This window comes from Ambystoma mexicanum, chromosome 13 (assembly GCF_040938575.1).
Source record: "Ambystoma mexicanum isolate Mex_15411 chromosome 13, UKY_AmexF1_1, whole genome shotgun sequence".
Lineage (NCBI taxonomy): Eukaryota > Metazoa > Chordata > Amphibia > Caudata > Ambystomatidae > Ambystoma > Ambystoma mexicanum.
The window spans coordinates 443,012,401-443,037,118 of record NC_090938.1 but is presented as its reverse complement, the minus strand read 5'-3'; the positions used below and the strand labels follow the sequence as shown (position 1 = coordinate 443,037,118).

At 43.6% G+C, this 24,718-nt stretch overlaps 1 protein-coding gene across 3 annotated transcripts in view; it reads right to left on the bottom strand.

The window, feature by feature from the left end:
* Positions 1-24,718, bottom strand: part of LOC138521321 (butyrophilin subfamily 2 member A1-like) — a 773,333-nt gene that overhangs the window by 402,119 nt on the left and 346,496 nt on the right. For all 3 annotated transcript variants that reach the window (XM_069634063.1, XM_069634064.1, XM_069634065.1), the window contains 2 exons: positions 15,388-15,408; positions 4,959-4,979 (listed from right to left, as the gene is read on the bottom strand). In XM_069634063.1, the coding sequence (XP_069490164.1) occupies positions 4,959-4,979; positions 15,388-15,408 (42 nt within the window). The remainder of the gene's footprint in view (positions 1-4,958; positions 4,980-15,387; positions 15,409-24,718) is intronic.

Genomic DNA, 24,718 nt, shown 5'->3' with positions numbered 1-24,718 from the left:
AGAGCACACGATCGAACAGGCAGAAGCCTCAGTGGTGATCCTTGGGGAGTCTCAATGGTGCCGATGTTGTGATGTACGCCCATGGTCCGGTCTTTCTGTTAGGGTCGCTGGGATCAAGCAAATAGTGCGTCAGTGGGCCAAAAGGCAGCCCGATCACTCCCAATATCAGCAGCTGGGTCTTGCTGTGGGACTCAACCCACTTGGGGAGCACGACAATGCCCTCTCAGCCCCCCCAAGTAATAGTGTGTGCTCCATGAGCCACGGATCACACCAGGTACAAGACGTTGTCCCAAATAACCTCCCAAGTGATTGATGGCTGGGTGTCATGGTGTACCCCACTCAGGTGCTGAGGATCTGTGTTTGCCCACCTCGAGCAAACACTCCTGGGCCGGTCTCGCAGGGTGGCCACCGGTTCAGGCATGTAGTTCGCATGGTCCCTCCGATGCCCCGGTGTAGCCAGTCTGCTCAGCCAGCGTCTGTCAAGGGATCTTACGTCACTGCCTCAGTTTAGCCTGCAGTTGGCAGCACACATCAGTGTTCTCAACCATGATCGGAAAGTATCGAAAATGGCGGTCACGCCGCACCCTCAGCGGGCCAGCACTGTTCTGCTCATACAGGCGACCCCCATGTTTTGCAGCGAGTGCATGGTCCTTTCAGGGGTCCACCACCAACACTGCTTCTCTGCTTCTTCAGCAGAACTCTCCGTGGGAAGATATTGCCAGGATTTAGTGGGTCATATGGACAGAGCTCATCCACCCTACATCCGCACCCTTACAGCAAGCCACACCCTCTTTCTTCAGCAATCTTGATCTATTTGCATAAAACTGAATGAAGATTCGATTGACAATGGCATATATTAGAAAATGCTAAAAGACAAATAAATCAAACGTGGCTAACTGAAAAAGACATTAGGAGAGAATGGTATACTGTGACAAGATTCTCAATAAGTCACGTGATGACACTAACAACCTTTCCATCCATACAAGAAAAGGCAATTGGGGCTCCCAGTCTAGAGGCGGTCCTTATACAGTTTCCCTCTACTTCAAATTGGGCTGAAATGGGTCTACAACCTCTAAATCCCAGGCATGCTACCCCCCAAGTTATTGACACAAGACAAGTTCACTACCGACAGGTACCCCTGCTGTCTAAGCGGACCCTAACCAAGGTGGGGCATAAAGTCCATAGCCTTGTGTTGAAGTTTTTTACAAAAGTTTGTTTAACCAACGTTAGTGGTGTGACCTAAAGCAAGGAGATCACAAATGTTATTTAGCCACAGTATTTGTACTCAGAAAACATTCCTTATTTTCACAGAGTAATTTATTTTGTGTTTTTTTTATATAAAGGATAAGGTTAATAAATACAAAAAATTGGAGATGCAGTTTGGAATAAAAGTTAAACAATTGAAGGAGAAACTGCAAATTAGAAGAAAATTTAACAGAAAAACAAATTGGTGCACGTTTTTTGCTAGTAGATAAATGCAAACAATAGATAAATCAGTGCTTGTGGAAAATACAAAAACATGTATAATAACAAAGCAAACAGGTCAGCGGCCCGAATTTCAATATACAAGTGCTGCTGATATGTAATAACAAAGCAAACAGGTCAGCAGCCCAAATTTCAATATACAGGTGCTACTGCTTTACTAAATAAAATGAACGCAGGTCTGCCTCAAAAAGACAGAACAAACACACAAAGGCCAAACTAGCCTCAGGCCAAATACCCTCAGCTAGAGGGAAAATTTTAGGCGGCCCATATTTCAATATACAGGTGTCACTGTTTTGGTAAATAAAAAGATGCAGGTCTGCCGACGTGTTGGTTCTTTGATGGGGAGTTTAACTCCTAGAAGAAAGCACGAGAAAGTTCGTGCACGAACAATGTTACAACACTAATTTGAAATCGGACTCCCAAGTTGAGTTTCAAAATAGAGTATTCCAGTCAATGAAGAAAGTTCAAACATCCATATCACGTTTCGGATCTGCCCCCTGCTGGGCATGTACAATTGTAGTAGAGCCTTCCTCAGGGCGAAAAAAATGAAGAAAAAAAGGGGAAAGTCAAACTTGACCCTGTATGAAGGCAGACAAAAAGAGAAGGAGTATCACAAAACAGGTTTTGAATTTAAGGAATGTTTTCGTCTTTTGTGGCATAAGTCTAAGTCCAAAGAAAATTGTTTGCTTGAAACAATGGTTAAAAACCCCTGGTGGGAACATAGACCTTACCCTGATTCTGCCCTTGGACTAGACCAAGAAAAACCAGTGGGGCTGGGATTCTGGTCTTGCACAGACAGCGGGGACACAGCCCAGAGCACGAGGAACCCCAGGGCGCAACCGCCCGCAGTAATGTTGGCAGTTGTTCTATAGCGGGAAAAGACAAGAACACAAACCAATGGGTCTGTCTTACTGGCAACTCATAAGTGCTAGAGTTAATATGCTAAAAAGAGATAAATAAAATTATATTTACATACCACTTGTGGGTAAGATTCGTGTCTGAATGACTTTTGCTCCCGAACTGCTTCAGACACGCCCTAGGTGACCTAAACTGGGGTGGTCTGATTGCCCTATCAAACCCTTCCCCTTGTGACACTCGAACTCCCTAACCACGCTCTCTCCTGACACACCTCTAGTCCATCTCTGACTCTCACTCTACCTTTCACTCTGCCTCTCTAGTCTCCTTCCTCATGCAGCCTTACCACTCCTCTCATTTCTGCTGTTTCCACTTTCTTCCACCAGCTTATCTCCACTCCCTCGTAAATCTGCCTCTCACCCCTCAAGCTCAACTAACTCCTAAATCTCTCACACCATTCTTTTTATCACATTCACTCACCTCCAAGCATACAACAATTGCACCCACCACTCTCTCAAGTCAAACACCACACGTTTACTCTCTCCAGACAAGTCAAAACGTTCTCCAAGTCCTCCTCCACCTGCTGCATGCTCCTCTCTGATCTACAGGTCCTCCTCCACCTGCCGCATGCTCCTCTCTGATCTACAGGTCCTCCTCCACCTGCTGCATGCTCCTCTCTGATCTACAGGTCCTCCTCCACCTGCTGCATGCTCCTCTCTGATCTACAGGTCCTCCTCCACCTGCTGCATGCTCCTCTCTGATCTACAGGTCCTCCTTCACCTGCTGCATGCTCCTCTCTGATCTACAGGTCCTCCTTCACCTCGTCCACTCTCACTCAAACGCCTTTCCCAGCAGACTGACTGTTTTTGTATAGCCGATTCCTTCCTAGCCCGAAGCTTCCTCGCACCTCCTTTGAATATTCGAGTCAGCTACTTACCTGGACCAATTTCTTCTCTCTTTCTGGACTAGTTCCAGCTCCACCCAGCTCAAGCCCTTGTGGTTTGGAATTTTCTTTGGAAGTCTTCATAAGGGACTTTAGCCACACCTCCTCTTCAGACTCCATTTATGTCCATCCTGCCATTCAGTCCCTTTTATTCTTTGCCCTCTTGTTCCCTCCTGTACTTGGTAAAACATATTGTCCATAAAGAGGGAGTGTTCACTGGTGTCCCTTGATACTGTTTAGTCCCTTGCTGGTTCGATTTCTCCTGCTGCTCCAGTGCTCAGTCAGATTAGGGGTTCTGGGGTAGATGTTGGGATGGATAGTTAATTTGTACCAGAGCAACCACCTCTTTCCTGTTCCAGGCCAGGTCATGCTGTGTCCGCTATACCCAGATAAATTGTGGTACTTGTAGTTTTTCTCTGGACTGGGCTGCTTTTCGGATCCATTATCCACTCCAGGAATATGAGAGGTCCGGTGCATGCTAGTAGCTGATGTCCCTCGTGTTGAGATACCAGCCCATTCTGTTTGCCATGCCTCCAGAAAGTCACCTGACAAATTACAAAGAGACCCCACCTGACCAGAGTCTGATAGACACCGGGTTAGGGAAAGAGGTACCAATAGCCATGTGTGAAACCAAATATACCTGGGAGCCAGATACAATGGTCGCTCTGCGCTGCCTCACTCCACCTTAGGGGTAAATCTTACTCGGGCCATGCCCCGAAAGGATGCCTACACTAGTTTGAGAGGGGTCCTTGAGGTCACATGACAGGCTTATATCCCTGACCCTGTCAACACACATTTAACAAAAGTCTGTGTCTTACCATCCAAGTACACCCAATTCTTTGTACAATTGTTGAGGCTTGCCCACAAAGTATTAGAAAGTACGGGGGAAGAGCACCTCGTCTGTGCTGTGCATTAGCCGGTAAGATAGCACAGCAAGTAGAACGCTTGCTTTGACATCAGTGCAGAGCCTGCCGATGCAGGTTTGAATCCCGGCAGGGCCAAACTCAGTCTTTCATCATTCCAAGGTCAATAAATGAGCACCACACACCTTGGGAAATAGGCAGTGCTCAGATACCAGAGTGTTCGTTGCGCTATATAAATGCAAAAAAATTTAAATTAAAAAAATATAATTTCCATCAGGGGTTTGTCAGAGCAGGCAAAGGGTTGAAAAGCAGTATCCACATGATATATTTCCCTCTGACTGGCTTTTGATAAGGAAGCCCAGGTGCAGGAAACGGAGCCTCTAGGACAAGTACATCGTCCAAGTGCATAGTTTCATAAACGGCAGATGCACTTAGTGATGCAATAGCCACTCCCACAGCACAGGACCTGTCAGTGCGAAGGGTGACACAATGGCATATTCCCTTTTATGAATCATGGCACCAGCGGAATGCAGGAGCCTGGTTCACATGGATGAACACTTGGAACATGCATGTGAAACAAACTCTTGATGAATCTGACTTAATGTGTGTGTCAGAGGGAATTGTACACAAAGATCTTGGACACCACTTTGAGCCTACATATTTCTAAGCGTCTATAATTTGCTCACCCCCTCTTTGAGTTATGAAATAAGCAATAATCCAAAAAATGTTAAACTCTCTCAAAAACCTTTCACAATCTACAATAAATTGGCATTTTCACACATATAAGGGATACATGAACATAATATATTTACCCTTCTCCTGCTCCAAATGATCTAGGAAAAGAAGAGAGATTTGTAAACATAGTATTAATTTTTACAGTAAGAATCCCCTGCACCCTCAATCCCCGTGACTATACAACAATATGGCTATATTTAAAATATAGATTTCACTTTTCTATCAGTTAATACATTTTTAGTATTTTACACTTCTCCTAATGATGCACTTTAATCCCACTGCAGTAAGGGGGTGTTACCCTCCCACTTATTCCAGGGCATAATCACATAACAAGCCCAGCGCATCTGGCCATGCTGGAAGAGTCCTTCCCAATTGTGATTCTTTCACGATTGCTTACTTGCTGGTCTTGGTTTCCCAATATTCATTGAAACCACAGCTTTTCTGAAAATGTCCAATGTACATAATCCTAGTTTTCTTGATACCGACAGACTCCCTTAAACTCAAGAACAACATATACAATTACAAATCAGATAAGAAAAAACTCTAGCCATTATGACATTTGTTGATTGTGGCTTTCGTGTTAAGAGTTGCAAGGTCACCATTCGCCTACAGTAGGTCGCGGTTTATTTTTAGAAAGGTCAGCTCCTTGTGAGTGAAGTGGGCATTTAGGTAGGCATGAAGAGACTGGCTGGTTTAAGTAGCAGGAAATCGAATAACTATGTGGCACAACTGGCGTTATTCATATGATAAAAGCACCAAGAACCACATTAATTGGTGGTCTTCTGGCACATATTTAGCAGGTTTTTCAGAGGCTGACTTTATTTTATGCCTTTGTTATTTGTTTAGGGGTTTTTAGGCTTCAACCTAACAGGGATAGTTATAACAGGCTATTAAGTGAGGTTATATCATGTGCTGAAGGTTATACATATGACGTAGAAAAAGAAAAAATCCGGGACTCAGCGCCACCAGTATAACAGTCATTTAATTGTGTTATATTGTCACACATTAAATGATGAGGTAGAGCCCATGAATGATAACATGTTTCGGCAACGCGTGTGATTTTCTTTGCCCGCTGATCTAAGATTTAGTTCTGGGGATCTGACCCCGTTACTACTACATTGACAAACCAAAATACAGGAATACAAAAGGAGACTGTTTTTTTGTAATAGACAACAGGACCAGGAAATCGTTTTTGTGTTCTTTTCTTTTTAGGAGGTGACTCAAATAGGCAACTTTTATAAGGTTCTGTAAGGGCAAGAAATGAAAGAAGCCACACCACACAAGATCTATGGGGACAAATAGACATTCACATGGGATTTTAAATACAAAAGGTGAAAAGGGCTTTTTTTACAGTGTGTTTATTGATGTTAAACATCATCAACTTACAGGGAAAAACAATATCCCCCCCCAAGGTCCCCTCCCCCCACGTGCCAGTAGTAGTATGTCCGGGTCCAAAAGTCCATTTGGTTCATAGTAAGTCCAATATCCTGATTTTGTGTGGTGTAAGCAAGGCATGGTATTAAAAATAGACAGACACAAGTGATCACAATTCAAGGGTGTTTAGTAAACTGTATAGGTAGGGTGGAAAAAAGCCAAATCTACACCCAAATCTAAGATGGGAGCAAGCTACAACCATCAAATTAAAATAAGGCAGTCCTAGTGGCATCTTGTCAAATTAAAGGGTATATACTAAGAAAAACCTATTGCTAATCCTTACGCTAAATACAGAAGAGTGTGAGATAGGGCTCACAAGAAAGAAAATAAGTGTTCACAAATAATAAGCCAGGATGCAGTAAGCGTGGTCTCCCTTCGCCACGTTTTGAGCAAGGGAAAAGGTGGGACTCTGGAGCACAGCACACGCTTGAGCTTTCCCAGCACAAGACAACAGTTCTGTTCTCAATTATCAGGACCGTCGATTGGCCAAGTCTGTGTCTTTGTAAAAAGTCTCTTGCCTTTGAGGATCTGATGTGTTCAAAATAACAACAAAAAGTTCCTTTGCAATGGTACATTGGGGGATGCCTTTTCATCCCTGTATCCCCCTCTTCCGGGTTCAGACCCTTCTCGAATGGTTGCTATCCTCCATTGGGTTCACACACTGTCCTTTCCAATTTCTTACGATGTGGGATTCACTTCCCTTAGCTTTACGATCATCTGCCGGTCAAAGACTTCGACTGTACAGAGGATTTTACTAGACCACCGTATGACCAATTTGACTCTCTTCTCGCCTTTTCCAAGGCCTTCTGGTAAATGTAGTTTCAACAAGCAGGTAATCGCCGAGAGTTTCTCGAGTGAGCACCCACGTGGTGCCTGGCTCATCTACAGCTGGCTTTCCCCCTTTCACATTAACAGTTCTTTATGGTTTCTGCAATCAGCCATTTGCTACTTTTGATCAACCAACACAGTTCAGTTTCTTTATCGGCTCTCCCCTCGACTCACTGGCTATGATGAACCACTTGGCTTTCTTCGTATCGGGAGTCGGTACCACAATAGCATGCGTCTCCCTCAGACCTGCTTATTGGCGTAGACACGTTCCGTGTACCGTTGACATCTGTTGCAACACATTTGAGCTACTGTTCGCGGCCTTACCTTTTCTTGTGAAGAGGTTTCGTGGGCCTGGGTTGGAAAAGGGCAAGGTTGCTTCTCTCCTTGTCAGCCTTTCGGGTCTCGCCGCCTTTCTCCTCCTCTTGAACTGCCGTGTCTGGATAGATGTCTTGTTGTGCGATCTGCCTTGCTCGTATTGTGCTCTCGTGCTCCACCTTTTATCCCTGTGGGGAAGGGAAAGAGCTGTTGGGTGTGTTTGATTCTGGTCAATTGCCTGACCTTGCCTGACCCTTGTGTTGAAACATATCAGTTAAACGGCTCTGGAGTTTGTCCTTCGTCTTTCGCGGTGTGAGAAAGTGTTTGTGTCAGAAAAGGGTGGTGGGGTAGAGTGTTTGAATATCCTATGGGGTAGGATGGGGAAAAGGTGTTATGAGAAAGGGGAGCCACATTTGTTTCACAGGGGAACTGGGAAAGGAAATCTACATTTCATTGGTCTTATCCTCTTCGGTGTTCCGCAGTGAAACAATAGGGTTGTAGGTCTAGAAACCATTGCATGACCCTAGGGTTGGAGTCTTTGCATTGGCTAATCCAAACTAGGGGTGAGTGATCTGTGATGAGTTTGAACTTTCATCCTAATAGGTAGTATCTAAGATGGATTATGTCCCAATTGATGGCCAGTGCCTCTAGTTCCAACAAAGAGTAATTGTTTTCACGTGGGAACAGTTTGCGGCTGGTGAATAATATGGGGTGTTCCAATCCATCGCAAACCTGGGACAGGACTGCTCCTAACCCTGTAAGGGAGGCATCCGTTTGTAAGAGAAATTCTTTAAAGAAGTCTACTACCTTTAGGATCGGGTTCTGGCACAGAGTTTGTTTCAAGGTGTTGTAGCATATCTCATTCTCGTCATTCCAATGAAGTTTCTGGGATTTGGCATTCTTAAGTTTATCTGTTAGCCGGGCTGTTTTATCCAAAAAGTTGGGGATAAACCTACGGTAATATCTTATTTTCCCGTTACCTACAAAGAAGTCTAGGTATTTTACGGCTGACTGGGCCAATCTGCATTTAGCTGGATTTTCAGTAAGGCCAGCTTTTCTGAGGACTTTCATGTTGGTATAAAGATGGAAGAGATGGTCCTCCCAGGAGTTTGTTTTACTACAAATGACAATATCATCAATGTAAGCTCCACAGAAATCAGTGTAGGGTTGTAAAATTTGATCCATGATGCATCGGAAAGTGGCTGGCGTGCCGTGTAAGCTGAAAGGCAGGACTTTAAATTGAAATAGTCCTAGAGGCATTGAAAACACACTTTTTTCCTTATTTGGCCCGTGTGCAGAACCTTGCCAGTAACCCTTGGTAAAATCTAGGTTAGATAGAAAGGTGGCTGCTCCGAGTTTATCAATTAGGTCATCGATGCGAGCCATGGGATATGCATTGAAGTCTGAGATGGCATTAACTTGACGAAAAATCTATGCAGAATCTCCAGGAACGGTCAGGTTTAGTGACCAATACGATAGGGGAGGACCATGGGCTGGAAGATGTTCAACAATATTGTCTTTCAACATTTTGTTGACTTCCTCAATCACTATCTGTTCACAGGCTTTAGTGAGGCAATACGGTTTTAAATGAACCACTTTACGTTTAGGTGTTTTGATATAGTGGTATGTGCCTTTTACGCTTCCTGGTTTTTCTGAGAATACATCGGGAAATGAGACCACTACGTCTTTTAAACCTTCTTGTTGTTGGATAGATAGCTTGGGAGGTATTAATCCAAAGTTATATTTCTCTTCGGGAACCAGACAGGCTAGTACTTTGGCATGGGTGACAATGTAATACAAATGGATCTTCTGTTTTTTGTCTGGTTGGGCTACTTTACAAGGGCAGGTTCCCACTCATTCTACTATCTCATAAGGCTTGTGCCATTTGGAGACAAGTTTGTTTTCTTAGGTGGGTAGAGAACCATTACTTTGTGTCCTATGGAGAAGGATCTTAAATTTACCTTTTTATCATAAGCAGATTTGTGTTGGCTGTGGGCCTTTTCCATATGCGTTAAAACTAAGTCTCGAACCAATTTCATATATTCTCGCATTCTGGTGGCGGTTTGTGAGATGGGAATGAGGGCCTCCTCTCGTTCTTCCCAGGTTTCCCGTAGCATGTCCAGGACATCTCTGGGTTCTCTACCATAGAGCAACTCGAAAAGAGAGAAACCTGTTGAAGCCTGGGGGTTTTCCTCACTGCAAATAATACCCATGGCATCATTCGGTCCCAGTCTTTCCCATCCCTGTCTACCAACTTTCCTAAAATTACCTTCAGGGCTTTATTGAATCTTTCCACCAGGCCACCGGTTTAGGGATGGTATACGCAAGTTCGCAAGGTGGTAATGTGGAGTAGCTCTTTGACTTCGGCCATAAACTTTTTTTTGATTGTCTATTGGTTAAAAAAAATGCCAACTTTAACAAGACATTCTTTTAAAAAGTAAAAAAGATAAAATCAAGTAAAAATCGAGTACAGGAAAAAAAAGGCACACCCAAAAAAAGATGAACAAAGAATAGACAAGTACATTTAATAATTTGCTAATTCCTTAATTAATTATGCCACAAAAACAAAAACAGTGTACTCAAACCATAAAGCCAGCACATTTGTGAATAAAAGATTTTTCATAAGATAATCAAGATGCCAAATTGTGAGTCCCCATCATAAAGGGGCTTATGCTGGCCTAGTCGTATTGGTCCAGGTTAGTTAAGGTCATTTAATTTCAGGCTATTAATAAATGTGACTACTGAAACCACCATAGACACTTGTGTGCCCGCAATACATTTTCCCCAGAATGATTCCTGATCTACACAGACAACCAAGTCAAAATCTTTTTGGAAATGGCAGTACCTCCTAGTTCTTAATGTGGAACATTCTGTTAATAGATGCTTTAAGGTTTCTGTTTTGGTATTATGTTTTCAAAATCTACATTCAGCCTCTGTCATCGACAACCTTTTCTGTCTAATCAGGACCTCCTTAGTCGGAAAAAGGTTCCAATGGAACCGTAGGTAGTCATCCTGGATCTTAGCACCAGGAAATGCCACCAAGTAGGGAACCGGAGTCCCCTTACTTCTATGTTCATGTGAAGTTGAGATAGGCGGATGTATTCATGCAAGCTTTCTGTATTTGTAAACCAATCATATTCAAAAAGCTTTTTTTGACACGTTCTGGATTACTTATCAAGTCATCCTTTCCCAATTCTAGACTGTGCAGTAGAGTTTCACAACGATCAGTGAACTCCACCAGCGTAGAAACCTGGCCAGAGTTCATGACCTCAGCAAGGTCCAAATATAAAATATTATCGTAGGGCCACAGAAATTTGGAATACAATAGCAAGAGATGCCAATGGCCTTTGGATTTCAATGGAGTCAGTCCACGTTTGTGTCTAATAGCACTCATGGGGACTTTGTTAGGCACCCCCAAAATATTATGCCAAAACAAACCCTCAATCAGGGTGAGAAAGTCCAAAACCCAGTCTTCCAATAATTCAATTACATATAATAGTTTTGGACTAATTTTACCCTAAAAAAATCTGATTAAAAGGATTATAGAAAATGTACAATAGCGATACTTAATTCTTTTCAACTGTGTAATGTAGTGTTCTGCCTTCGGTCTCAGATGATTCAAGAGGACATTTCTGTCTGAGGAGCTTGTGATTGGAAAGCCAAGGTAAACGGTTGTCTTAACCCTTTCTACGACAACCCCATTCAAAGAGCAATTAAGCTTGGTTTTTCGTGCTCTCCTTATTAGCGAAATTACCTGTGTTTTTTTGGAATTGATCTGGAGAGGATTTTCGCTTGAAAAGCCTTCGAAGGCTGCCAAAAGGCAGCGTAGCCCTGTTTGGGTGCAATCCAATAACACAAAGTCATCGGCATAGGCCAACCAATTTATAGAAATATTTCCAATTTTGGGAGAGGCAAGAGAAGCTTTCCCCAGCAAAAAGCCCACATCTGCAACATACAAGTTAAAGAGACAGGCGGCCAGTATGCACCCCTGTCTCAAGCCATTGCTTGTTGGAATCTTTTGAGATAAGATGCCCTCCATGTTTAATCTAACTTGAACATTAGTGACCTTGTGTAGTTTAATGATTAGCTTTAGCCGACCCTCAGGAATGCCCCATTTCTTTAATTTGGCCCAAAGTTGAGGTCTATAATCAGTATCAAAGGCATTGGAAAGGTCCAAGGTGACTAGGTGTATTACAAAGTATTTTCCTTTTTTGACTAAGTCCCGAAGACAGCTCATCACATGTCGGTTCAAATTTGTGCCATGATTTTAACGGAAGCCGGTCTGAAAGGGAGATAACACATTTTCACCTTGAGCCCAGCCCTTCTTTTTTCCGCCACTGCCTTATCATATTTGTGGGTTTTCTTATTCTTGGGTTGTTTAATCTTATCCTTATTCCGTTTCTCAACATGTATGGTCTCTATAGCATTATGCAAGAAGTTACCAAAATGTTTGTATGGGAACGTCAGAAGTTTCCAATCATAATTGGTGCCTTTAATTACACCTTTGACTTCTTCATTAATCTTGTCTATCTTGTGCTGGTTCCATTTAATTCTATTGGAGGCACAGTCGAGCCCAAAATACTCATCATACTTCTCTCGACCTGTTCCCATTGGCCAATTGAACAAGCAAGTTTGTAGGCTGTGGTCACTCCAGTGATTTTTGGTGATTTTGCAGTTGCTATATCTGGCCATCAAAAAATTGTCAAAGAAGATATAATCCATGGCAGATCTCCTGTCACTGTTGTGCCAGTTGATATATTCCCTTGTGTCTACGTTGGTGGAACCATTCAAGAAGTACAACCCCATATTGTTTAAACACATTTTCCATTTGCTGCCATTCAGACATAATAATTCGGGGTCCACAAAATCACCACTTTCCCAAGTAGGTGTATTAGATGACAGAGCTACACCTGCATCTGGGTCAAGACAAGTTGAATTGAAGTCACCAAGGACAATTACATGTACATCTTTGTGAGACTCCATCCAGTCCAGAGAAAAAGTGGCGAGGGCTTCAAGGAAATCGATATTGATATTTTATTTCTATTGCGCTCGTACACAAGTGTTTCAGAGCGCGGCAAGGGAGGGGAACAGGGGAGAGCAAAATAGCGATCTTACTAGGCCCAGTGACATTGAGAACGCGCAAGTGCATGGGGGAGGGGAAAAGTGCATGGAAGGGAGAAGTGGAAAGTGCGAAGCAGAGGAGAAACAGATGAATAGCAATAAATAAATAATAAAGTCAACAAACAGTGGTAGAGCAGCCAGTAATTTGCAAGTGCTAGGTTTACGGCAACAGACAGGGTAGGTCTGATAAGTGCAGGAAGAAAAAGGGGGGGCTGTATGGGTATAGATACAGACCCCAGTGCAAGGGGGGGGCCCGGAGGCAGTGGGGGAGGGTGGCAGGGTTAGCAGGTTCCTGGGCCCAGAGGACAGAGGGGGGCCAGGTGCACGGATCTGAGAACAGATCAGCAGGGGAGGGGGGAGCAAAGGCAGTAGAAAAGAGGAAGCCTCTTGAGGTGCTTCCGCAACCGGAGATGGTTCTCCTCAAATTTTTAGAGTGGCAGTGAGGCTGTTCCAGAGGGAGGCCCCAGTGGAAGACAGAGATCTACCCCCAGATTGTTTCTTTGAAAAATGACTGACCCTGAGGGAGTTAGAGGTAGAGGAGCAAATAGCTTGAGAGGGGAGGTATTTGCAGAGGGATAGCTGAAGGTATTTTGGACGCAGGCCCCAGAAAGCCTTGTGAGCAATGCGGTGGGTTTTGAATTCAATCCTTGCATCCACTGGGAGCCAATGGAGAGATTTCAGAGCTGGAGAGATATGATCTAACTGAAAGAATCAAACTGTTCTTTGCCCGCGTGCCAATAAATGTTACAAGTTAAGAGTTGCAAGAACATCAATTCGGTGTGAATTTCCCACTCAGTGGCCAGGAAGAAAGTTCTGAGATCATATGTTTTGATGAGCTTTGAATCACTGTCAGATCTACACACGATCACAAGGCCCCCTTTTGGCCTCCCCTCATACCCTTACTTGCCAGTTGTGCGGTCACAATGTATTCATCCATTACAGGCGTTTCCATTAACCAAGTCTCCTGGAGGCAAATTAGATCTAATACTCTCAACGTGCGCCCCACAGATGGATTGCTGAATAAATGCTTGTGACCTCTTGTGTTCAAAGTGGCTAGTTTGAAGGCTGTAAGTGATAGAGCCTACATGTTGATTTTTGGGGTTCACAGCTTGTGTTTAAAGTTGCTGCCAACCAAGCCTAACCCAGTAGACGCTCACCCTCCTCCCCTGTCACTCTGTCAGGGCCCATCCTTCTATCCTGTTTGCTCACATTCATGGTACAAATGGTTTATTGTAGGGGAGAGTTGTATTGACGTTTGTCAAAATTCTGCATAATGGCACACACACATCGCACCATGTACGCTCTACAGCAGCTCCTTTACTGCACTCTGATGTACATCGATCCACCTGAAATACTTACCATGATGCCCACTTGCGCTCTGTACACCGGTTTCATAGTGCCCGGTTTTGGAAAGGCGTTCATGACAGAGGGCGGCTAAGTTGGAGGTTGCCTTGGCAATGGTGGTGTCCGCTGCAGGCCTGGCATTATGATAAGGGCTGCTCCTTTCCAGATAACTAAGAATTTATAATGAGTTTACAGCTGAATCTCACGCAAGCTATCAGATTGAGTGTCAGTCAAACCATGCATGCCAAATGATGTCATGTGGGCTTGGTGAGTGGCAGTTAAACCAGCCAAACTCAGGCAAGAAGGGGTTTCCATTTAGTTGCAGGGACCAATCAATGTGTATTGTGCAATTGTAAGAAATGTCACATCAGTCTTAAACAAGTATAAAAGGAGCTGATGTTGTTGGGAGCTCATTGCTGCTGTTTTCTGGTGTCCTGTGATGCATTAAAGATGATTTTGAACACAGCCCGGGCGTTCGTCTCCCTCCTTGTCTGGTCTCCAGTACTTCAGTCTACAGATGTCAAAAGGTTATGGAGGATGTGGGGTCCTCCTATTCAACAGTAGCAGGTGCCTCCCTCTGTCCTGCTTATCAGCGTAGACATGCTCTGTGTACCATTGACATCTGCTGCAACACACTTGTGTTATTGTTTGCGGTTTTACGTTTCCCTCTGTGGAGGTTTCGTGAGCCTGTGTTGGAAAGGGCAAGGAGAGAACCCACCAGGCCAGTGTCTGATAGAGACCAGGATAGGGAAAGAGGTACACATAGCCATGTGTGAATACAAATATACCTGGGAGCCAGATACAATGGTCGCTCTGTGCTCCCTCACTCCACCTTCGGGGTAAATCTTGCTCAGGGTATGCCCCGAAAGGCTGCCTACACTAGTTTGAGAGGGGTCCTTGGGGCCACCCGACAGGCTCATATCCCTGACCCTGTCACAACATACATTTGACAAATGTCTGTCCCACCATCCAAGTACACCCAATTATGTGTACAATTGTTGAGGCTTGTCCACAAAGTATCAAAAAATATGGGGGAACAGCACCTTGACTGTGCTTTGCATGTGCATTTCCATCAGGGGTTTGTCAGAGCAGGCATAGGTCTGAAAAGACAGTATTCACATGATGCTTTACCCTCTGACTGGCCTTTGATAGGGAAGCCCAGGTGCAGGTACAGGAAAAAGAGCCACAAGGACTAATACATCCCCCAAGTGCATAATTTCATAAACGGCAGATGCACCCACGCAATAGCCACTCCCACAGCACAGGTCCTTGTGGTGAAAATTGTACATGAAGATCTTGGACACCACATTGAGCCTACATATTTCTAAGCAAGTCTATAATTTTCTCGCCGAGTTATGAAATAAATAATACACAAAATATTAAACTCTCTTAAAAACCTTTCACAAACAAAAATAAATTGACATTTTCACATATATAAGGGATACATAAACATAACATATTTACCCTTCTCCCGCTTCAAATGATCTAGGAAAAGAAGAGAGATTTGTAAACATAGCATACATTTTTACACTAAGATAGAATCCCCCCACACCCGCCAATCCCTGTGACTATACATAAATATGGCTATATTTAAAATATAGATTTCACTTTTCTATCAGTTAATACTTAGTTAGTATTTTCCACTTCTCCTAATGATGCAATTTAATCCCACTGCAGTAAGGGGGTGTTGCCATCCAATTTATCCAGGCCATCATACATACCAAGCCCAGCACATCTGGCCATACTGGAAGAGTCCTTCCCAATAGTGATTCTTTCAAGGTTGCTTACTTGCTACTCTTGGCTTCCCCATATTCATTGAAATCACAGCTTTTCTGAAAATGTCCAATGTACTTAATCCTAATTTTCCTGCTACTGACAGACTCCCTTAAACTCAAGAACATCATATAAAATTATAAATCAAATAAGATAAAACTCTAGCCATTATGGCATTTGTTTGTTGTGGCTTTCATGGTCAGAGTTGCATGGTCACCATTCGCCTACAGTAGGTCTCGGTCCAGCTTTAGAAAGGTCAGCTCCTTGTGAGTGAAGTGGACATTTAGGTAGGCATGAAGAGACTGCCTGGTCTAGGTAGCAGGAAATCAGATAACTGTGAGCACAACTGCCATTATTCATATGTTAAAAGCACAAAGAACCACATTCGTTGGTGGTCTTCTGGCACATATTTAGCAGGTTTTTTAGCAGCTGGCTGTATTTTATGCCTTTGTTTTGTGTTTAGAGTTTTTAGGCTGCCACCTAACAGGGATATTTATAACAGGCTGTTAAATGAGGTTTCAAATTTCTTATTTCTAGAAGTCACAGAGCCGTCATCTCCATACTATGTGGATCACAGTACCAGGACAATGTTTACATCCATGTAGGCTTAATTTTGCCACAATCCGTTCAACAAGAGATTATATCATGTGCTGAAGGTTATACATATCACCCGTACATCTGGTGTTTAGCTTAGGAATTGGGTGTTTGGCACTCTATACATAATTTGTGGCCATAATAGACCTGCTACTCAAACATCTTTTAACTCAAATAAGAAGTGTATCTTTAATGATCACTACCCTGCCCACTTCTTCACCTCCTCCCACCCGTGACATCAACCACTGACCTCCATAGCCAGGCACATGATGAGGGCAACAATGCATTCCTGCTTAGTCTGCTAGTGCAAACACTGATCCCCATGCTTCTTAAAATCTGCAAGGACTCTAGGCTGACCCTGACCACAATTCCATCTCCACCAGGACCACAACCTACACTGTCTTCTTGACTTTCTTCAGGATGCCCCACACATTAATTTTAAAAATGTTTATTGGTTTCACAAATTAAAACTTTAACATTAACATCAATATACTCACAAACATTCTACATTCATCCATTAAGACCAGACAGAACATCATCATTTCAATCATTTTCCTACATTATCTGTGATTTATCCTTGCTTTATCTGGGGGAATTAATTACACAATCCCTTTCAGTCCAAAGATTTTCATACTCTATTCTTCTTTATCTTTGAGCACAAAATCCACTAATTTCATAGCCGCTAAGACCAGACTTGTTCTTTCCCCTAGTAAAACCCATTCCCACCACTGTTCCGCCGACAAAGATGACATTTGTCTAGTATGGGCCTCCAAAAATCTTGGCTGTGTTCCAACTAGCGTTTTGCATGAAGTTATTAAATGAAAGAGTTTCTACACTTCCCACTTCCCTACAGTATCCACATTGTGCATTTGCCAAGTCAATTTTGTTTATCGTTAATTGAACTTCCCGTCTAGCCAGGATGTTCAGCCTATATCTAAGCAAGAGATCTCTGTAGCATACCGACGGTAATTTTTGGAGGTAAATCGGAAGTTGATTCATCAGACCCCTTTGCTACATACTGAATATTGGTCTCAATTTGTCTCTAACCCTGGTCTCAATAGTTTTTGATCAAGTCTAAATCCTGTAACTTTCTTTTTTCACTTTTGCCGGATTAGAAACTAAATCCCTTAGTTCAATTCCTTATCTACCAAGATTGCCTCCACCTTCAATCTCCATCTGATCAAACTTCCTTCTTGCACCTTCTCTTGTGGATTGGGAATAGAAAAGGGGTTCACAGTAGCCAAAAGAATGTATTTCCTATATAGTGCCATGGTTTTCCATAGCACCATCGAAGCCAATGATTGCAGCCGCAATTCATATCGTATAGAGACCATTGAAAGAGCGATTGGAAGTTTCAAAATCTTCAGCCCAACAAAAACCTCCAACAATTCCTTGGATTCAGGCTCCACTGCCCCCTCTGGGGTGGGCCAAGCCTGATTTGCATATGGTCTTTCACTTCTGTAATGGCTTGGCATGGGACGATTGATGTTCTGGAGGGTTTCCCAGAGCAATGCCAGTGGTCAAGATTCATTCTAAACCTTCAAGCCATCACCCCTTTGTTTTTGCTTTGTCACCCCAAGTGGGACGGGTATGCCCAGAGGTGGGTCCCGTGCCTCCTGGGCGTAGAAACCCAAGTTACTCCTCACAGATGCGGCCCAACAAGGCCAAAACATGTTTGGGGATGCTTGTGGTCTCGTGCAGAAGGGATGTGACCTAGCAGTTCAGGCTAGACTGCCCTTTTTGGGGTGGGGCCAAGCCTGATTTGCATATAGTCTTTCCCCTTCTGTAATGGCTTGGCAGGTGAAGAACGATGGTCTGGAGGGTTGCCCACAGCAATGCCAGTGGTTAAGATTCATTCTACACCTTCCAGCCATCGCCTCTTTGTTATTCCATTTTTCCCAACAGCTGAACAGGGTTCGTAACAAGTAAGGAGCCAAGAAGTCATGATCACTTAACAGTTGTTTTACAATTGAAAATCTTTCTATCCTTTCACTCATATTTCTTGAGACAAAGCAGTAATCTAAACAGTATCTCTGCATGCGTCTTGCCCATGTGCATGCGCCTGACCTGTCTCCTTCTGTTTGTGCATTAAGCATGCACAGTTCTCTGGATTTAGTTTCAGAGATCCAATTTCGTGCTCCATCGTCCATTTCCGATTCTTTTATTGGCCAGTCTTCATTATTCAGCAACCGAATGTTCAGGTCCCCGCATGTAACAATCCGGGCATCTTCCCATTCTATCGTGGCTTGGTCAACGTAATTCATTATTGATTTAATGAATTTCTCTTTTCAGGACATATTCACCCTCCAATACACGTTGACTAGCAGGTACTTTGTTTTCAATGGGTGGGTTCCCCTGCTCAGTTTTAAAATTTGCACATATGGATTTGGTTGTTCATGGCTGATTATTGTTAGACCAACATCCACATTTATCAGCGTCAAGAGTCCTGAGTAGGGTCTCCCCAAAATGCCTTTATAGGCTGGATTTAAGTGGGCTTCATAGCCTTAACATGAGAGGGTTGACCTGAGCCCAGTCTCTTGTAGGCATAAGATATCATATTGGCCCAGCATGGAGGAATTTTGGGCAAATAGTGACTTAAATCCTCTTGTATTCCATGATCCAATAAGGAGCCTATGGTCATCTCGATGACAATCAAGTCTATTCTTGTTTTGGGTTTCCCAACGCACCTGCCAGCCAATCCCAATTAGTTGATTTATCTCCTTTCTGCTTTTCCATTTGAGAAACCTGACCACACCTTTGTTTTTAGCTTTGGTTTTCAATGGTGAATTCCAAAAGGAAGGAGATCTTTTTTGAAGACGTACAATTCCTTTTTCTTTGCAATGTCCTTCTCCACAATTTTCCCTTTTCTGCTTACTGGATTGATCCTAGAGCAGGGCTCAATCAATATTTTTTCAGTCGCCTCCTGCCAACTTGCTTTAATCCTTTCCTGATGGTCACTTAGTTCGTATCCCAGTGGTAGAAGTGTATCATTCTGGGCTAGCAGAACCTCCTTAGTTAATTGTGAGGCCAGATGTAAGATCACCCAGTCCATTTTCCTCTCTAGCACAAACTCCACCACCCTAATATCCTCTGTAGTTATATGTCTCAGTAGCAGAATATATTGCAGTAGTTTCTTGACATTCCTCTGCTTCAAAATTGGAGCATTTGGACCCGATATAATTCTTTCCAGGTAGACTTTTACATTTTTCTTTACTGCAGCTTGTTCAGGTTTCATATGTTGTCTGGTTTTCTGATGCACTTTATGTGAGTTTGTCATGGAGCTCCTTTCAACCCTTTTTCCAGATTCTCTCTGGATAGTCTCTCCTCTGCTTGCATCTTCCCCTTCGTCAACCTTTTTTCTTCCATTGTTTTAAATGGGAAGTACTTCTTTCTTAACGGTAATTGAGAATCTTAATCCGTGGGTTTCATACTTAAACGTCTCTGTTTCGTGGTGACTTGGGCAACTTGCCTTTCAATTTCCACCCAGTCCGATCGACTTAAGTTGTTCCACTCCACATCTTCTTCCTGGCTATCCATTATTTCAATTAAGTCACTTAGGCAGGTTTCAGAGAGGGTTTCAGCTTCCACTTGCTCTTCTACTATGCTGTGATCAGAGTATGTAGGATTCGAATAATTAACTGCCAAAATGACTTGAGGCAGCGCCAGTTCTCTTCTCAGCAGTTTAGGGGATGGCCTCGTATCACTGAACGGCAGTGTTCTTAAATTCCTTAAAAACGCCCTAAAACCAATCGATTTTCTCTTACGCACTGTTGTTAAATTTTTAGACTTCTTTTCCAATTTTTCATAATTTGTTCTCTTTCTAACGGCCCTGCTCAGAAACTTCTGATTGAGAACATATTTGCTTCCTTAGTTGGTATTTGCGGTTCACGTTGTTTAGTTGCCACAATTTCCACCACTTCACAATCCTCACTCAGGTTTACTTGGGCAATTGAGGTCAATTTTGGAGCTTTCGTTTTAAGGTTCTTTGCGACAATGGCTTGTTCTTCCATTGTGACCTCATCCATTAGCAATCTCCAAGAACTGCCTACATTAGAAGGGTTTAATCAGTGGATTCTCGCCTCGCCATGTCGCACTGGCGGATTTGCCATTGACGAGAAATTTCTGCTTATTTGATTAATCTTTATTCCACCTTAAAAACAAAGCCTTCCAGACCAATCATTTTTGTCTGTATCATTGCAATCAGGGTGGCCTGGTCTTGTAGAGAGTTATGGATAGATTCATACAATTTGGTAAAGGGAGTTAGTGAAATAGATAGAGAAGCCATCAGCATCTGCTGAAAGTGGCTCAACTCCTTATTTATTGGAATTCCCTCCCACTTCCGATGGTCCCGCTTTCGCCATGATGAATTATGCGAAGGGATAGAAGGGGTGTAAACGCTGCAATCGGACAGCCTTTTTTCAAAACTCACTGCATCTATATCTGGTGAGCACGGGGTAACCTCTCTAATTTGGCTTTGTTTTTGATCTTCAAACCCATCGAGCCCCTCAATTATTTTTCCATTCATTTGCTCTATAGGTGCAACCTCAATTAGTATGTCAGTTTGTTGGTAGACTGATTTCAACCCCAATGCAAGCTTAAGCCCAGAGCTAGAATTACAAACTGCAGGTTTCATATGAGCTGCACTTTCAGCGCGCATATCTGCATTTGTCATGTTCAGGTCCAGAGCAGTCAGCTGATCCTTAATGGTGGTTAAACTTTTTCTTTTTTGGCAAGCTATTTCTTTGGTCAAATCGATCAGTTCCCTTGCTAGATGGCCTGCTAATTCAGACCTTTTAAAGTCCTTTCCACCCGCTAGAGCAATCTGTTTGAGGGGTTCCTGCATCGTCTGTTGAACTGGAAGTTGTTTATTTCATCGGTTTGGCATTCCAAAATCCTCAAATCCCAGAGGTACACTTTTCTCCAGCTCATCCCCTCCGGGTAGGTTCACTTGCACTTCGACTTGGTCGAAGCCAGCAGATGTTCCCTTCATGTCCGGTGGAGGCGCCATTTCCCGGAAACTTAATGATGCCCCATCACATTGGGATTAGTAGCAGCGGGTAGCCAAGCTTGCAGCTACAACAAGGAGGTACTCTCCAGAGTGAGTCGACATACCGTTTCACTTTCTTCACACGGCTCACTCACTTCTCTTACAGCTGATATGTCCAATGCAGACACTATCTCCCACACGGAGCCCATGGATGTGCTCTGGCTGTTGCGAACCATCCTCTTATTAGTGTTTTTAACTGTGGCTACCGGATCTCCCAGATTCACAGAGCCTTCAGAGGTATCATCATTTGGGGCATGTCGTCTTACCTGGAGTCCAGTTCTTGCTCCGGTCGGACTCTTCGAAGGCAGCGCCATTCACTGATGGATGTTTTCCTTCGCCCTAACACCGCAGCCGTTCCCCTCCTCCAGCCAACACCAGCAAACACCACTTTCCCCCACTTTCCTCCACTTCACTCCGCTTTGTGGAGGGAGGGTGGTTTTATGGGTCCTGGAACTTCCTGGTCACATGGCAGGGCAGGGCTTCAAAGATTAAAGGCACAGTGTACTCCACAGCACTGCACACAACTCCAGCAAACACCACTTTCCTCCACACATATTCTGTTCTCTCTCCCTAACACCAACCCCTGTACAATACCAAAGTTCATACACAGAGTCCTTCTCGAGGAAGTCCTGTCGTGTATCTGCAGCTACCATGACTTCGTTCTGCCTTGCTGTGGAAACTACAGCCTCCTCAGACACATCCAACTCTTTCCACCATTTCTGGCACAAGGACTCCATGCATTGGCATTGGCCCACTATGATAGCCCTGCATCCTTCATCTCTACTTCCTTCTTTGGCAGTTGCAAACCATCCCATCCCATCCTTGTGCGATCTCCCAATGACTGTCCCACTTAAGGCAAGAACTACTGTGGCTGAGGATGACTGGAAGTACAACTTACCCCCACATTCACAACGCTCTCAACATCCTTCCCCAAGTCGCGGAAAAAATACTTGTCCAACGATAAGTTAACCTCCTCTACTTGGTTTACCTCTTCCTCCAAGTCCAAGTGCAACGTGTGCTCCAGACTAATGTTTCAAGTTCCTAACTGTAAGAGCTCAAACCAAAATACAGGAATAAAAAAGGAGACCATTTTTTTGTGGGTAAAAGACAACAGGACCAGGAAATCCTTTTTGTGATCTTTTCTTTTTAGGAGGTGGCTCAAATAGGCAACTTTTAAAAGGTTCAGTAAAGGCAAGAAATGGAAGAAGCCACACAAGGCCTATTGGGACAAATAGACAGTCACATGGGATTTTAAATACAAAAGGTGAAAAGGGCTTTTTAACTGTGTTTTTATTGATTTTAAACATCATCAACTTACAGAGAAAAAACAATACCACCCCCCGCTCCTTGCGTGCCAGGAGTAGTCCCTTCTTGTCCAGATCCAAAGGTCCATTAGGTTCATAGTAAGTCCAGTATCCTGATTTTGTGTGGGCAACACTGGAGCATATAGTCACATTGTATGTATGATAGAACTTGTCCCCATTCTTGTTTGAAAACCACTTGATTCCCGTGAATTTGATATGTCACCTTTTCCATTGAAACAAAGCTCCAAACATTGCATAACCAATCCGGGGTCAGTGTTTCCAGTGTTGTGCGATCACCAGCCATGCTGCCATTAAAAGGGTTATGAATCCCCGTTTCTGTACCTTGGTAAATGTTTTCGACCCTGGGTCCCACATCCCACACATTCAGACCCACTTGCTCCGTCCCCCGGAACATCTTTTGCATCTGTGTTTTTACCCCTGATCAGAATGCTTGTATTCCCGGACAATCCCACCAAATGAGTGCCCAATCCCTCACCATATTACAACCCCTCCAGTATAAATCTGATGTTGATGGGAACATTGTATGTAGCCTTTCGGGTGCATAGTGCTACTGTAAGAGCATTTTAATCCACATCTCCCTCACCTGAATGACCCGCGTCAGCTTTGGGATAACCGCCCATAGATATTCCCACTGTCTACCTGTAATGACCTCACCCAAGGTCCTTTCCCCCCTTTTCATATACTTCCAATGAATCACTTCCCCATTGCCATTTAAGAATCTTGAAATGTTTGATACCAATTTTCTTGAGCCTGTGTGGGTCGTGGTATAACCCTCAAACGGGGTAAAATCTCTTATTGTTGCACCCTTAATTGCTTGGTCGGTTAACCAGTGTTTTAGCTGGGTATATCTAAAGCGATCTTTCTCTATTAGGCATATATCCCGTATACACTACTCAAAGGTCCTTAGAGTCTGTCCCCGATAGATATTGTGTATCTTCAGGCATCCTGCCCCGATCCAAGCCTTAAAGGAATGGTTCGCCCAAAAAATGTTATTGCCCAAAAAGATGGGCAATAATAAAACAAATATACTCGCACTTTTTTTTTGTTAAGTTCCTAAGTAAAATTTTGAGCAATTCAAGCTCAAAAATTGGAAAAGCAAGCACATGGGTGCATCCATTTTGTGAAATGGATGCCCGCCTGTGCTGGCTTTTGCGGCACTAATCAAGGAAAAGCCAGCCAGCTGTAGTAAACAAAACTACCAATGGGTGGGTTTTCCTTCATTGGTCCCGGGACTCGGAGGACGCGGACCGGAGACTACAGGCAGAAAAGCTTCAGCTGAATCTCAGTAAGTGCTATTTATTATTTTTAAAAATAAGCACTGGCTGTGGGTTTTTTTCTAAGTTTTCCGGGCTGGAGGAGCCCGGAAAACTTAGAAGCTTTTGAAGCTACCGCAAACATAAATACAACGTTATTGTGTTTGAAAACACTGCGGTTTTTCTTTCTAAGATACTTAGAAAGAAAAACCGCAGCATTTTTAAACACAACCGCGTTGTGTTTCTGCCTAAATCTGCTTTCCCATTTGGGGCTCTCGGGCTCCTCATGGGGAGCCCTAGAGCCCCAAATGGGAAAGCAGATTTAGGCAGAAACACTGCAGCATTTAGCATTTCCCATTTGAGGCTCTCGGGCCCCCCGTGGGGAGGCCGAGAGCCCCAAGTGGGAAATCAGCTGTAGGCAGAAACACTGCAGCATGTAAACACAACCACGTTGTGTTTCTGCCTGCCTTGGCTTTCACTGGGAGCACCGGAGACCCAAAGTGATAGCCACGGCAGGCAGAAACACAACGCGGTTGTGTTTGAAAACACTGCGGTTTTTCTTTCTAAGTTTCTCAGGCTCCTCCGGCTCGGAGGAACCTGAGAAACTTAGAAAGAAAAACCGCAGCGTTTTCAAACACATTGACGTTGTATTTATGTTTGCGGTCGCTTCAAAAGCGACCGTAAACATAAATTCAACGTTTTTAAAGCTGTGGTTTTATTTCTAAGTTTTCCGGGCTCCTCCAGCCAAATAACCGCAGCTAGTGCTTATTTTAAAAAATAAATAAATAGCACTTACCGAGATG